At 40.8% G+C, this 15,311-nt stretch overlaps 1 protein-coding gene and 1 non-coding gene across 4 annotated transcripts in view; one reads left to right on the forward strand and one right to left on the reverse strand.

Annotated features, from left to right (window-relative positions):
• Positions 1 to 14,293, reverse strand: part of fktn (fukutin) — a 30,916-nt gene extending 16,623 nt beyond the window's left edge. Inside the window, exons 1-7 of one of the 3 annotated variants that reach the window (XM_033647278.2) lie at positions 14,032 to 14,293; positions 11,103 to 11,159; positions 10,397 to 10,594; positions 10,100 to 10,246; positions 2,624 to 2,754; positions 2,402 to 2,534; positions 956 to 1,085 (exon numbers count right to left, since the gene is read on the reverse strand). In XM_033647278.2, the coding sequence (XP_033503169.1) occupies positions 956 to 1,085; positions 2,402 to 2,534; positions 2,624 to 2,754; positions 10,100 to 10,246; positions 10,397 to 10,594; positions 11,103 to 11,159; positions 14,032 to 14,133 (898 nt within the window). In that variant the 5' untranslated portion in view covers positions 14,134 to 14,293. Of the gene's footprint in view, positions 1 to 955; positions 1,086 to 2,401; positions 2,535 to 2,623; positions 2,755 to 10,099; positions 10,247 to 10,396; positions 10,598 to 11,102; positions 11,160 to 14,031 lie in introns of all 3 variants that reach the window. The other 2 variants (XM_033647277.2, XM_078161917.1) reach the window with 2 other exon arrangements.
• Positions 3,704 to 3,822, forward strand: LOC117270241 (5S ribosomal RNA). Its single transcript, XR_004502779.1, has one exon. It is a non-coding gene; the product is annotated as a 5S ribosomal RNA (ribosomal RNA).
• Positions 14,294 to 15,311: the final 1,018 nt, after the last annotated feature.

The raw sequence follows: 15,311 nt of genomic DNA on the forward strand, positions 1-15,311 counted from the left end.
AACCAAAATCAATATGGCCTTCGCTCTCATAGTATTCTTCAAATGCTGGTTCCGAGGGTGAGAACAGTACTCGGCAAAAAAGCTTTTAAATATGCTGCTCATTTGTCTTGGAATAATCTTCAGAAGGATATGAAATTGGCAGAGCTGATCACTGTGGGGGAGTTAAAGTTGATTTTAAAGGATCGAGAAATTTGCTCTTTAAGTCAATGTGACTATTCCTAAATCATTTCAGAAATTGTACTCAAATCATATTTATTCTTGTCCTGACCTTGTATCTCGTGTTGCATACTGTGTTTTTTTAATCATTTGTTATGTGTGAGACAGTTGTATGTGTCTGTTTGCCTTGTAACTTGTAACAATGTTGTATGCTGCCCTCTTGGCCAGGTCACTCTTGAAAATTTTGATACAAGGGTTAGGGATGATACAGTTAACCTACAGTAAAAAATTTTACTGCATTGCCAAAGTATCGGATCGGGACTCGGTATCGGCAGATACTCAAAATCAAATGACTCGGACTCGGACTCGGGGGCAAAAAAATGTGATCGGGACATCCCTAATATATATTATATAATATATATATAATATATATATATATATATACACACACACACACACACACATATACATACATATATATATATGTATAACTACCGACCACTGCAAACCACCACAGACCATAACTATGGACATGATACAGTGATCTGACACTTAAAAAACAAAGTAAGCCACTTACACCCTTTCACCAGCATATTAAGTTAACATGTTATACTCTAAAGTTAGCACGTAAGCATGTTGTTATACTCTAAAGTTAGCATGTTGTTATCCTGTAGCATGTTACATGTTGTAAGACTGTAAAGTTAACATGTTATATGTTATTTTACTGCAAAGTTAGCATGTTATATGTGGTCATTCTGTGAATTCAGCATGTTGTTGTCCTGTTACGTTAGCATGTTACCTAGACAGGTGCCGCTGCTGAGCCAGAAGGGGATGTTGAGGTGAGCGAGTGTCTGAGCAGCCAAATGAAGCAATGACTTCACTTTTCTCCGAAAATCGACAGCGTCCGCTGATGTGTCGTCAGGGTAGAGCTACGTTCACACACAACGGACAGAGATACATTTATGAGATGTTTTTCTACATTTCGTTGACTTGTTAACATGTTATAATAAACATAATTAAAACATTATAATAAGCATCATTAAAGGCTCTCTAAGTCTTCCTAAGCTTTAAAAGTTTTTTTTCACATACAGCACACATCTCCTCACGATCCGCTAGCTACATGTCCTCTGAATATACTGTGATAAAGTCTGGTCTCTGTAGGCAGCCCAGGCTCCGCAAATGGCAACAAAGACACTTCTGTTTACGTTCAACAATGTTATCAAACACAACGGAGCTTGCTCGCCTTTTAGCCTCATTGTAGCCTGTAGCTCTAACTGCCTCTCTGGGCACCGTGTTCACGTGTGCACGCTTGCGCGAGACGGTGAGACATGGGCACCACGTTCATGTGTGTGTGCTTGCTTTCACTGGTCTCGCGCTGGCTGGTTGGTGCAGCCTGGACCACAATGTCTTTGTTGCCATGTGCGGAGCCTGGGCTGCCTACAGAGACCAGACTTTTTCCACAGCATATTCAGAGGACATGTAGCTAGCGAATTGTGAGGAGATGTTTGCTGTATGTGAAAAAACTTTTCAAGCTTAAGAAGACTTAGAGAGCCTTTAACACTTTATAATCAACATTGTTAACATGTTACAATAAACATCATTGACACTTAATAATAATCATCGTTAACACCTTATACTCAGCATTGTTTACACATTAGAATAAACATCATTAACACCTTTTAATACACATCATTAACATGTTATAATAAACATCATTAAAGGGACACTGTGTAACATTTTCAGTTTATTGGCAAAAATCGATGTCTGCATACATAAATATGTCATCATTGGTGTACTATTACCTCCACCAATAGTCTGACTTATTCTTGTGTGAGGTTGAGCCACTTGTCAGTTGTCAAAAGACAAGACGTGACTGGTTTGTTTGGATTTACACCCGCCCCAACAGTCCTACATTGTAAACACAGCCAGCATAGTGAGGAGGGGGGTTTGTCAACTCGCGTCACGTGTGTCTGTGTAGGAGCCTGAATGAATACTCCATGAAGATTCGGATGACATGGTTTCATCAATGTTATCATAGCTTTTTGGTACACAGCAGCTACCGTTAACATATTATAATAAACATTGTTAACACGTTATAATAAACATCGTTAACAATTTATAAAATTTATTTTACCGTTCAGATGTCTTTCTATAACCGATCCTTCCTCAGAATCACTTACTGCACCTTTAACACACGTGTTTCCTTTACACCCTTTCATAATAAAAGCCCGGTGCTCTGTCTGACCTGCAGGAAATTGCGGGCGTCACGGTACCGGCACTCCAGGAAGCGAGCGTGTCGCTGCTCTGACAGAAAACGTGAAACGTTCCGTGGGATTCGAATGTCGAGGCCGTCCAGGACAGTCAGAACCAGCTCTGGCCTGCAGGGGGCAACCACACAAAACAAACATGTTAAATCCATCAGCTGTTTCATTAACGACACTTGATGACACGGAACATAAAGTTTCACCTGTCGTAGGCGCCAGCATGGCGTCCGAAGTCCAGACGTTTGAAGGGAGCGAAGCTTCGGTCCATGTTGGCTTTGAGGCGTAACGCTCCGTGCCACAGGTAGTTCCCACTGCGCTCGTACAGGAACACCACCTGAGACAAAATATATTTACTGACACCACCTGAGACTAAATATATTTACTAGATAGAGGTATTAAGAGGTGCAAAGGTAGTGGCCCAGGCTAAACAGGGACAGTGGTTGAATTGGGAAAGTGCAGAGAAGAGGAAGCTTAGTTGGAGGGACCTGTGGAGTATGGAGGAGAATCGTATTAGATTCCTGGTAGGGGCTACATACGATGTGTTACCAACCCTCCAGAACCTAAAACTGTGGGTAAATGAGGACCCATCATGCCCATTGTGTTCAGGTACCGCAACCTTAAAGCATATTTTGTCAGGCTGTAAAGTTAGCTTGTCACAAGGCCGATATACATGGCGACATAACCAGGTGTTGAAATGTTTAGCTGCAGGCATCGAAGGGAAATGAAGACAGGTGAATTCAGAAGGTGTTAAGGATAGGGGCTTAGTAATTCAGTTTGTCTGTGAGGGAGAGAAATACAGAAGGGATAAGTTAGTGAGGAGGCAAGGGTGTGGCCGCCTAGAAGGTGCTTGTGATTGGGAAATGCAAGTAGATTTAGGGGGAAAGCTTGTTGTTCCTCAGGAAATAGTCTGTACCAAGCAGAGGCCTGACATAGTGTTGTGGTCAGTGAGTCAACGGATAGTTTATTTCATTGAGCTGACAGTTCCTTGGGAAGACTCAGTGGAAGAAGCCTATGAAAGAAAAAAGCTTAGATATGCAGACTTAGGAGCAGAAGCTGAGCAGCGAGGATGGAAGACTAGGATTTGTCCAGTGGAAGTGGGGTGTAGGGGATTCATAGCAAGATCAGCTGTCTCACTCCTGGGAGTTTGAGGAAGACAGTGAAGGAAATGTCAGATGAAGCAGGTAGAGCAAGCCAATGGATCTGGGTGAGAACTCCTTGAGATCAGGTGGAGAGATCCACTTCCTCTTAGGAGAAAATCCAGGAAGAGGAAGGTTATTTCTTGTGCTTACGGCCATACCACCCTGAATACGCCCGATCTCGTCCGATCTCAGAAGCTAAGCAGGGTCGGGCCGGGCCAGTACTTGGATGGGAGACCTCCTGGGAATACCTGGTGCTGTTAGCTTGTGGGGTGGCTGTTGCTCAGAGGTAGAGCCACAGCAATCGTCCACCAATTGAAAGATCAGTGGTTTGATCCCGGGCTCCTCCAGGCTGCATGTTGAAACATCCTTAAGCAAGATACTGAACCCCAAATTGCTCCCAATGGCTGTTCCATCGGTGTGTGAGTGTGGTAAAACTGAGTAGCAGGTGGCACCTTGTATGGTAGCCTCGGCCACCAGTGTATGAATGTGTGTGTGAATGGGTGAACGTGACTCGTAGTGTAAAAAGTGCTTTGAGTGGTCACTAGATGACTAGAAAGGCGCTATACAAATGCAGGTCCATTTACCATTTAAGTGTGGGAGTGGCCTATTTGAATCCCTTTTGTTTGAGACCATGCTGCAAGGTGAGTGTGTTTGCTGATCCTGTGACTTTATCTATCTCCTTTAACGTTAGCTTATATTGGAGTTATGCTATGTAGCGTGTGAAATAGAGTATGGTGAATGTGCTAGGAAAGGTAGTATCAGCATTGCTTCTGCCTGGAGCTCGCATGTATGGAGCCTGGGTTTGGTTGAAGGTGGCAGTGCTGTTTGGGCTGAGAAAGCCATGTGTAAGTAAGGTAAAGGAGATTATTGGGTTGGTGTGAGGAGCAGTGAGACCTGACATTAGGGGAGTGTCTCTGGGACGCCAGAGATCACTGTCTAGCCTCCTGGAGGTGTCGTGGGACCAAGTAGACGAAACACTGGTGAAAGGAGGTTCCCACCTGATGACCCCAAAGACATGCTAGTTATCACTGCTCACTGGTCTGTATAGTTAAGCCTTGCCATATTAGCTCATCATAGGGCTTAGGAGGTTATTCACTGAGTGCTGATCCTTTCTCTAGAGCACAAACTTTTTATTTTATTTTTTCTTTTTATTTTTATTTGAAAACTGACACCACCTGAGACTGAATATATTTACAGACACCACCTGAGACTGAATATATTTACTGACACCACCTGAGACTGAATATAATGACTGACACCACCTGAGACTGAATATATTTACTGACACCACCTGAGACTAAATATATTGACTGACACCACCTGCGACTGAATATATTTACTGACACCACCTGAGACTAAATATATTGACTCACACCACCTGAGCCAAAATATATTTACTGACACCACCTGAAACTAAATATATTTACTGACACCACCTAAGACTAATTACTGACACCACCTGAGACAAAATATATTTACTGACACCACCTGAGACAAAATATATTTACTGACACCACCTAAAACTAAATACTGACATCACCTGAAACTGAATATATTTACTGACACCACCTGAGACTAAATATATTTACAGACACCACCTGAGACTAAACATATTTACTGACTCCACCTAAGACTAAATACTGACACCACCTGAGACTAAACATATTTACTGTCACCACCTGAGACTAAATATATTTACTGACACCACCTAAGACTAAATACTGACACCACCTGCGACTGAATATATTTACTGACACCACCTGAGACAAAATATATTTACTGACACCACCTGGACAAAATATATTTACTGACACCACCTGGGACTAAATATATTTACTGACACCACTTGGACAAAATATATTTACTGACACCACCTGGAAAAAATATACTTACTGACACCACCTGAGACTAAATATGTTTACTGACACCACCTGAGACTAAATATATTTACTGACACCACCTGGACAAAATATATTTACTGACACCACCTGGGACAAAATATATTTACTGACACCACCTGAGACTAAATATATTTACTGACACCACCTGAGACTAAATATATTTACTGACACCACTTGGACAAAATGTATTTACTGACACCACCTGGACAAAATATATTTACTGACACCACCTGAGACTAAATATATTTACTGACACCACCTGGGACTAAATATATTTACTGACACCACCTGAGACTAAATATATTGACTGACACCACCTGAGACAAAATATATTCACTGACACCACCTGAAACAAAATATATTTACTGACACCACCTAAGACTAAATACTGACACCACCTGAGACAAAATATATTTACTGACACCACCTGAGACAAAATATATTTACTGACACCACCTAAGACTAAATACTGACATCACCTGAAACTGAATATATTTACTGACACCACCTGAGACTGAATATATTTACTGACACCACCTGAGACTAAACATATTTACTGACACCACCTAAGACTAAATACTGACACCACCTGAGACTAAACATATTTACTGACACCACCTGAGACTAAATATATTTACTGACACCACCTAAGACTAAATACTGACACCACCTGCGACTGAATATATTTACTGACACCACCTGAGACAAAATATATTTACTGACACCACCTGGACAAAATATATTTACTGACACCACCTGGGACTAAATATATTTACTGACACCACTTGGACAAAATATATTTACTGACACCACCTGGAAAAAATATATTTACTGACACCACCTGAGACTAAATATGTTTACTGACACCACCTGAGACTAAATATATTTACTGACACCACCTGGACAAAATATATTTACTGACACCACCTGAGACTAAATATATTTACTGACACCACTTGAGACTAAATATATTTACTGACACCACTTGAACAAAATATATTTACTGACACCACCTGGACAAAATATATTTACTGACACCACCTGAGACTAAATATATTTACTGACACCACCTGAGACTAAATATATTTACTGACACCACCTGGACAAAATATATTTACTAACACCACCTGGGACTAAATATATTGACTGACACCACCTGAGACTAAATATATTTACTGACATCACCTAAGACTAAATACTGACACCACCTGAGACAAAATATATTTACTGACACCACCTAAGACTAAATACTGACACCACCTGAGACTAAATATATTTACTGACACCACCTGAGACTAAATATATTTACTGACACTACCTGAGACTAAATATACAAAACCCAAAACCAGTGAAGTTGGCACGTTATGTAAATCGTAGATAAAAACAGAATACAATGATTTGCAAATCCTTTTCAACTTATATTCAATTGAATACACTGCAAAGACAAGATGTTTAATGTTCAAACTGAGAAACTTTATTTTTTTTTTGCAAATAATCATTAACTTAGAATTTAAAGGCAGCAACACATTGCAAAAAAGTTGGCACAGGGGCCTTTTTACCACTGTGTTACATCGCCTTTCCTTTTAACGACACTCAGTAAACGTTTGGGAACTGAGGAGACCAATTTTTAAAGCTTTTCAGGTGGAACTCTTTCCCATTCTTGCTTGATGTACAGCTTAAGTTGTTCAACAGTCCGGGGTCTCCGTTGTCGTATTTTACGCTTCATAATGCGCCACACATTTTCAATGGGAGACAGGTCTGGACTACAGGCAGGCCAGTCTAGTACCCGCACTCTTTTACTATGGAGCCATGCTGTTGTAACACGTGCAGAATGTGGCTTGGCATTGTCTTGCTGAAATAAGCAGGGGCGTCCATGAAAAAGACGTTGCTTGGATGGCAACATATGTTGCTCCAAAACCTGTATGTACCTTTCAGCATTAATGGTGCCTTCACATATGTGTAAGTTGCCCATGCCTTGGGCACTAATACACCCCCATACCATCACAGATGCTGGCTTTTGAACTTTGCGCCTATAACAGTCCGGATGGTTCTTTTCCTCTTTGGTCCGGAGGACACGACGTCCACAGTTTCCAAAAACAATTTGAAATGTGGACTCGTCAGACCACAGAACACTTTTCCACTTTGCATCAGTCCATCTTAGATGAGCTCGGGCCCAGCGAAGCCGGCGGCGTTTCTGGGTGCTGTTGATGAATGGCTTTCGCTTTGCATTGTAGAGTTTTAACTTGCACTTGCAGATGTAGCGACGAACTGTAGTTACTGACAGTGGTTTTCTGAAGTGTTCCTGAGCCCATGTGGTGATGTCCTTTACACACTGATGTCGGTTTTTGATGCAGTACCGCCTGAGGGATCGAAGGTCACGGGCATTCAATGTTGGTTTTCGGCCTTGTCGCTTACGTGCAGTGATTTCTCCAGATTCTCTGAACCTTTTGACGATATTACGGACCGTAGATGATGAAATCCCTAAATTTCTTGCAATAGCTCGTTGAGGAATGTTGTTCTTAAACTGTTCGACAATCAGCTCACGCATTTGTTCGCCCCATCCTTGTTTGTGAATGACTGAGCATTTCAGGGAAGCTGCTTTTATACCCAATCATGGCACCCACCTGTTCCCAATTAGCCCGTTCACCTGTGGGATGTTCCAAATAAGTGTTTGATCAGCATTCCTCAACTTTCTCAGTCTTTTTTGCCACTTGTGCCAGCTTTTTTGAAACATGTTGCAGGCATCAAATTCCAAATGAGCTAATATTTGCAAAAAATTACAAAGTTTACCTGTTCGAACATTAAGTAACTTGTCTTTGCAGTGTATTCAATTGAATATAGGTTGAAAAGGATTTGCAAATCATTGTATTCTGTTTTTATTTACGGTTTACACAATGTGCCAACTTCACTGGTTTTGGGTTTTGTATTTACTGACACCACCTGAGACTAAATATATTTACTGACACCACCTAAGACTAAATGCTGACACCACGTGAGACTAAATGTATTTACTGACACCACGTGAGACTGAATATATTTACTGACACTACCTGAGACTAAACATATTTACTGACACCACCTAAGACTAAATACTGACACCACGTGAGACTAAATATATTTACTGACACCACCTGAGACTAAATATATTTACTGACACTACCTGAGACTAAATATATTTACTGACACCACCTAAGACTAAATACTGACACCACGTGAGACTAAATATATTTACTGACACCACCTGGAACAATCATATTCAATATGGCCGCCCACTTAGTGTTTGTTGCTGTACTGGATTCTATGTGGTTACTGTGGCTGCGGTCGAATAGTCTTTTTTGCTTAGGAAGGTTCCCTAACTGCGTGAAATGACCTGGAAGCATCTCAGTGGCAGCCATGTTAAGAGCTGGTCGAACTCTCAAAATTTTAAGGAAAGGTGCTTCACTGCTTCCTTTCCAATCTCCTTTAGCATGGGGTACACTGGACCATCCTTTATGAAAGGAAAGGAGATGATTCCGTCCCACAAGTCCTTACGGCGGCAATATTTAAAGCGACCAAGCGACACACCATTCACAAACTCCAATGATTAGGAAAGATAAAGATCAACATTATGATGCCATAACTTCTTCATATGCTGTATGTTTTCAACTTTCAACATTATGTTAAACTTAGATGCGAACTATGAACGTTTCGCTACTACTGGTGTACCCTCCGTCCACAGCTTTGTTTAACTTGTTTTATAACAGGATAAACAAATATACAAATATACAATGCATTATTTTAATTTTCCGATTTTCGTGTGAATGAGAAAAAACGGAAATCCACGTGCTTTTCCCGTTTTCATCTTCAAATGGCTAATTGATATAGAAATTAAACCAAAACCAGAATCCTACTTGTTTTTCGCCTTTATTGTTATATCTATATTATCTGCCCCTACTGCATCTCAAAACATTGGCATCGGCTATGCTTATGGCATAGATAGATAGATAGATAGATAGATAGATTCAGGAGTATTATCTAGACCTGCTCTATGTGTAAAGTGCCCTGAGATGACTTTTGTTGTGATTTGGTGCTATATAAATAAAATTGAATTGAAAATAATAGATAGATAATCAATGAAGTAACATTGCTGTGCCTCGTGCGTAAATGTGCAGCTTCCCACTTTGTATTCCCCTGTACAGTGTTTCCCTGCAGAGCTACAGCGGAAGCATCATAACAAAAAATACAAAAGACTGTAACGTTAAAAGATATCTGCCTGAGGTTATTAAATACCTGCAGCAATTCTTTCGCCGTGTTGTCCACGTTTATATATCCTGCATGAATCAACATGATAAGAACGTACGGGGCGCAATATCTAAGATGCGCTTTTTGTAGTCCATCTTCAGAACACTGTAGTTTCACCACAGCAGACCCACGTCAATAACATCCGCCGTTGCATCATTACGTAGCCCAGTGTAAGTGCGGTCGGATTCTCTCAGCACCACAGTTGTCTTTTCCCGAGTCCTTATGAATTCTCCTTCACATGTTCCCTTGACCTCGTGACGTTTTCCATTGAGGTCAAGGAAAAGTGGTTAGGAAAAGACAATAGGAGGGACTTTTCGACCGCAGCCTCTATGTTTTTTGGTGTTGTGGCCCCACCCACCTGAATGATGTAACCATGGAGGCGGAGCAGGAAGTGCAGAGGGATCTCCTCTCCTGATAGGGTATCCAGACTGGCTAATCGTGGGTCCTCTCCTCGCAGCTCCAGCAGCTCGAAGCCTTTCTGCTCTGCAGCCAATAGGAAGCCGGGCTAATGGACAAAAAACTAAATATTAACCTGTAGCTAATCATAAGACTTTTATTTATAAATGTTATATTTTTTATTTTAGCATTAGCTCCACACGACAGATGACCACTGTTATATGTTAATGTTACGTGTTGTCGTGAACGCATCACTCACTTCATACTTCCACAGATTCGCATGCAGTGCGAATGATGTGACTGGCCGGCCGGTGCACAGGAAGCTGCAGTGTGGCTCATGCACCAGCCGGTCATGCTGCCGCAAAGCATCGTGGGAGAGCAGCGTCAGTGCGGCGGTGTCGGCGAGGAACAGTGGCAGCCTGTAGCGCCGAGCTAATGCTAGAAACTGCTTCACCGTCTGCTGCAGAAACCAGACAGAGAAGGTTACCATGGCAACGGCTACCAGAAAAGGGAAGGAAACAAGGTGTTGGACATTTTAACCCTTCAAAATAAAACAAGATACAACACCACTGAGAGAACTGCTAACAGAGATGCTAACAGGCTAACAATGAGGCTAACATTGAGGTTGACAGGCTAACAGTGAAGCTAACAGGTATGCTAACAGTGATGCTAACAGCGAGGGTGATGCTAACAGTGAAGCTAACAGCGAGGCTCACAGTGAAACTCACAGGTATGCTAACAGTGAGGGTGATGTGGAGCTAACAGCAATGGCAGCAGGGATGCTAACAGTGGAGCTAACAGCAATGGTAGCAGGGTTGCTAACAGTGGAGCTAACAGTAATAGCAGCAGGGTTGCTAACAGTGGAGCTGACAGTAATAGCAGCAGGGTTGCTAACAGTGGAGCTGACAGCAATGGTAGCAGGGATGCTAACTGCAGTGCGGCTGTGAATGTTAGCGCTGACTCACCCATTGTATGTCGCTGGCGGTCAGGTGACCTGTTCTACTCAGGATGTGAGGGCCAGGCTGCAGGAGAAAGGAATGATGGGAAATGTGAGGAAAAATAAAAAGCATCAGCTTCCTGGGTGTTTCTCAAAGTCAGAACTTGGCAAGTCCATGCAAGAGTCCGGACTTCCAAAGAACAGGAGGACGGGAGTACAGTCATTTCTGCTTTTGGAACAGCAGCGAACTTGATGATGTCACCACCTCCGCTCGCCTTGGCTGTTGTACTGTGTTGTATACATGCATTTAGAATAAAACAATATAAACACAGCCCTGCGGCTTTTCATTGTCATTGTAAGAAATTAATATGTACATGTTTTTAATGTTTCAACATACATAACTGACACACAAAAACATATAAATAGCCAAAATATTTTCATAACATGTCTTATAAAACCTTTTCCCCGCAGCTGGCTTTTGATCATATTTAATCTGTATCCAATTCCCACACCTAGCTTCTGATTATAATCAAAAGCCAGGTGTGGGGGGGAAAAGTTTGTGGAGAGTTGGTGGTTATTGTGATCGTGAGCATTGGCGAGATGGAAATCAAAAATCAATAATTGACATGGATCGGAGAAGGCGTCTTGGCGCAGTTACTGCAGCAGGATTGCTGTACCTGCAGGCTGAGGAGGAGGAGGCTGCTCAGCTGAGGAGGCAGATCCCAGAAAGACAGCTGAGGATGAGGATGAGACGTGCGATGCTTGCATGTCTCTATTGTTTGGTATGTTTGTCCAGTTGTGGACAAAGTACCCAGAAAAAGTTTTAATATCACAACAAAGAACAAAAACTCAGTCACAAGTCAAAGTGCTGCAAATCTGACTTGAGTAAAAGTATCTGGGTATTGTCAGCAGAATGTAGGACTACTTCAAATGAAGAGTTAAAAGTACTCATGATGCAGAGTGACCCAATTTCAAGTGTTGTGATCATCATATACATGAATACGTATTGAGTATTAATTAATCAATTTACACATAGGCTACATGCGAGCAGCATTTAAATGTTGTCATGGTAGAACTAATTTTAACAGCTGTCACTGGTGCACTAGTCTGATCTATAACAACCCACAGCAACTTGTAAATATGAAACAACAACATATAAAACAAACTATCTGAAAAGTAACTATAGCTATCAAATAAATGTAGCTTGAGTAGTATGTACAGTATTTCCCTCTCAGTATAAAGTAGCACAAAATGGAAATACCCAAAGTACAAGTACATCAGATTTGTACTTAAGTACAGTAGCTACTTGAGTAAATATACTTAGTTACTGTCCCTCACTGCATTTGTCTCATCATTATGCTTTCTGTCTACATTTTTATGGAGACGTGACAGTTTACTTGGTGCACCTAGAAAAAACAACAGCAGTTTAATATTCAGTCTGACATTTTATTGAAGTGTTGAGTTGTAGATTGTGGTGCTGTTGAACTGTACTGGATTACACTGACAGCAGTTTGTCATTCAGTCTGTCCTCACCAATATAAATGGATCAAACAGGTCAGATGTTAAGAGGAAAAGTTTATTCAGACATCAGGTATACGATTCATATCAGATAATCAATATTTAAAATGCTGTTGAATACATACTACAATAAAGTCAATTATTTAAGGTGCTGCAGTTGCTCTCCACCGACTGCACCGCCTGGCTCTCACCTGATCTAACAGCTGATTGGTTCAGATGTCGACTCAACAAGATGACGTTTTAGATAAACTACTCATTTTTGTTGAATTTTAGAGATTAAGATTGTATTTGTCTGATTTGAAGGTTTATTCTGTGAACAGAAACATGTTGTGTGACTGATGAAGTTTAGTCGTCACAGACTGAATACATTCATCATAAACTGTACAGAGTCTACTGTATATTAACACTGGACTGTTTTAATTATTGAAGTATTTAGCAACACAGAGACTGGTGGTCAGTGGGATGTGAGGACTCTTAAACTAACATGTGTACAGATGTGAAACCCTGACTGTATCTGACTGAGCCTTAATGAAAGCTGTTGTCTTGTATAAAATATGAAGCTTATAGTCAAACACAGTTTATTCAGCCTGTGTAGTTGAGGGGACAGGTCAGACTGTTATGATGCTGATTTACAGGAGAGTTCATATCAAATGGAGGATAAACCATGAACATAAACTACAGATCACCTGTAAAGCATTTTAATGAATTAATCTATCATAATTAAAACAACTGGAGACTGAAAACAAACTGATATATGGGTCTGATCACTTCTTTAATGAATTGACATCATTCCAGACAGGATGTTAGTGTGTCTGTGACTTCCTGTACGGACTGAAGGCTGCTGGAAACTGTTGGGAAACTGTCCAACTTCACCTTTTTGTCACCGCCTCCTGCTGCAGCCGCCTGCTCTCGTTTACTTCTGTTTTTGGTAAGTACTATAAAGATTGATGACTGTGTACGTTTATTGATCTATTATCCTTTAATTGTCTGTTTTTTTGTATTCTGTTGTTTTTTTAATCCCCTGGCATAAACAGTTTTTGATTGTACCTTAATATGTACATAAAGCTATTAAAAAATAAATAAAAAAAATCTCTGTGACTTCCTATACGGACTGAAGGCTGCAGGCAACTGTCGGGAAACTGTCTGACCTGAGGCAGCTTTGTGTCACCGCCTCCTGCTGATCTCATCTACTGTCCAGGCGCAGTTCATCTCTAACGAGCCTACTGAGCCACATCGTCTCTGAGTGGTTGAATTCTGACACAGATGACCTGTGACGTCATTTAAAACTTTTCTGTTTGATCTAAATCAGGTTATTTTATGAATGTCATTATTCATCAGTGGACATGTTGGAAAGTGTAAATGATGATAAAAACATGAATCCAAATAAATGTATCGAAATCCTTGGTTGTGGCGTGCTGTGTTGTTGACGTGTGGCTCACCTTACTGACGTACTTCCGGTAGTAATACAACTGGAACAGCAGGAACACGGAGCTACTGACGATCAGCAGCGATAAGACGGCCGTCCGGTTCACACGAGGCATCCGGTAACACTGCACGGTAACCGGTTCCTCATGACACCCAAACCGGAACTCTGTGTTCGGGACTAACGGCGGAAAAACTGAACAACGACGCGAAAAACTCCGAGCTGTCAGCAGCGACAATAACCGGCGCCATCTTTGAAATGACCGCTTCCTGCGGGGACTTTCGAAGTAAAATCAAAAAGCATGGATAACAAGAGGCGAAACTCAATAGAACGCCCCATAGCAACAGACTTTTTTATTTATTTATTTTTTTTTATTGTGCGACACACAAAACCTTACATACAGACATACACTCATAGATACTTACAAACCTACATGGGGTGCAGAGATACACACAAAGCAAGGGTAAAAAAAACAACAAAAAACAAAAGACAGCCAGAGGCCTTTACAGGTCACTTCCACAAAATTTCTCCATAATAGATTATGTTTTTGCGGCTTTCTTATTTCTAAGGTCCTTAATTGTGGCAGCATAATGGTGCAGTTCTTGTCGAAAGGGTACAATGTTTGGTTTAGATTTGACCCATTTTTATGGATGTGAAATTTCCCCAAACTCAAGATCAGCTGACAGAAAAAACACAAATCTTTGTCTTGGTCATCAAAATAAATAAAAATGTGTTTTTCCTGGAAACTGATCGTTCTTCCTGTTTTCTCTTGCACAAAATATTGAACATTTTTCCAAAAAGTTCTACTGTAAGTACACTGATAAAATAAGTGAGAGATGGTTTCATCCACAGAAATCACACACATATTCAATGTCCAGTTTAAATCTTTCTAGTGTTTTTTTTGCAGGGTAGATTTGATGTAAAATTTTAAACGAAACTTCTTTTACCTTGTTATTAAGACAGAATTTGTCACCAACCACCACGCCATAGCAACAGACTATAGACATATATATATATACAGTACAGGCCAAAAGTTTGGACACACCTTCTCATTCAATGCGTTTTCTTTATTTTCATGACTATTTACATTGTAGATTCTCACTGAAGGCATCAAAACTATGAATGAACACATGTGGAGTTATGTACTTAACAAAAAAAGGTGAAATAACTGAAAACATGTTTTATATTCTAGTTTCTTCAAAATAGCCACCCTTTGCTCTGATTACTGCTTTGCACACTCTTGGCATTCTCTCCATGAGCTTCAAGAGGTAGTCACCTGAAATGGGTTTCCACTTC

The sequence above is a fragment of the Epinephelus lanceolatus genome, chromosome 19 (genome assembly GCF_041903045.1).
Source record: "Epinephelus lanceolatus isolate andai-2023 chromosome 19, ASM4190304v1, whole genome shotgun sequence".
In the NCBI taxonomy this organism is placed as follows: domain Eukaryota; kingdom Metazoa; phylum Chordata; class Actinopteri; order Perciformes; family Serranidae; genus Epinephelus; species Epinephelus lanceolatus.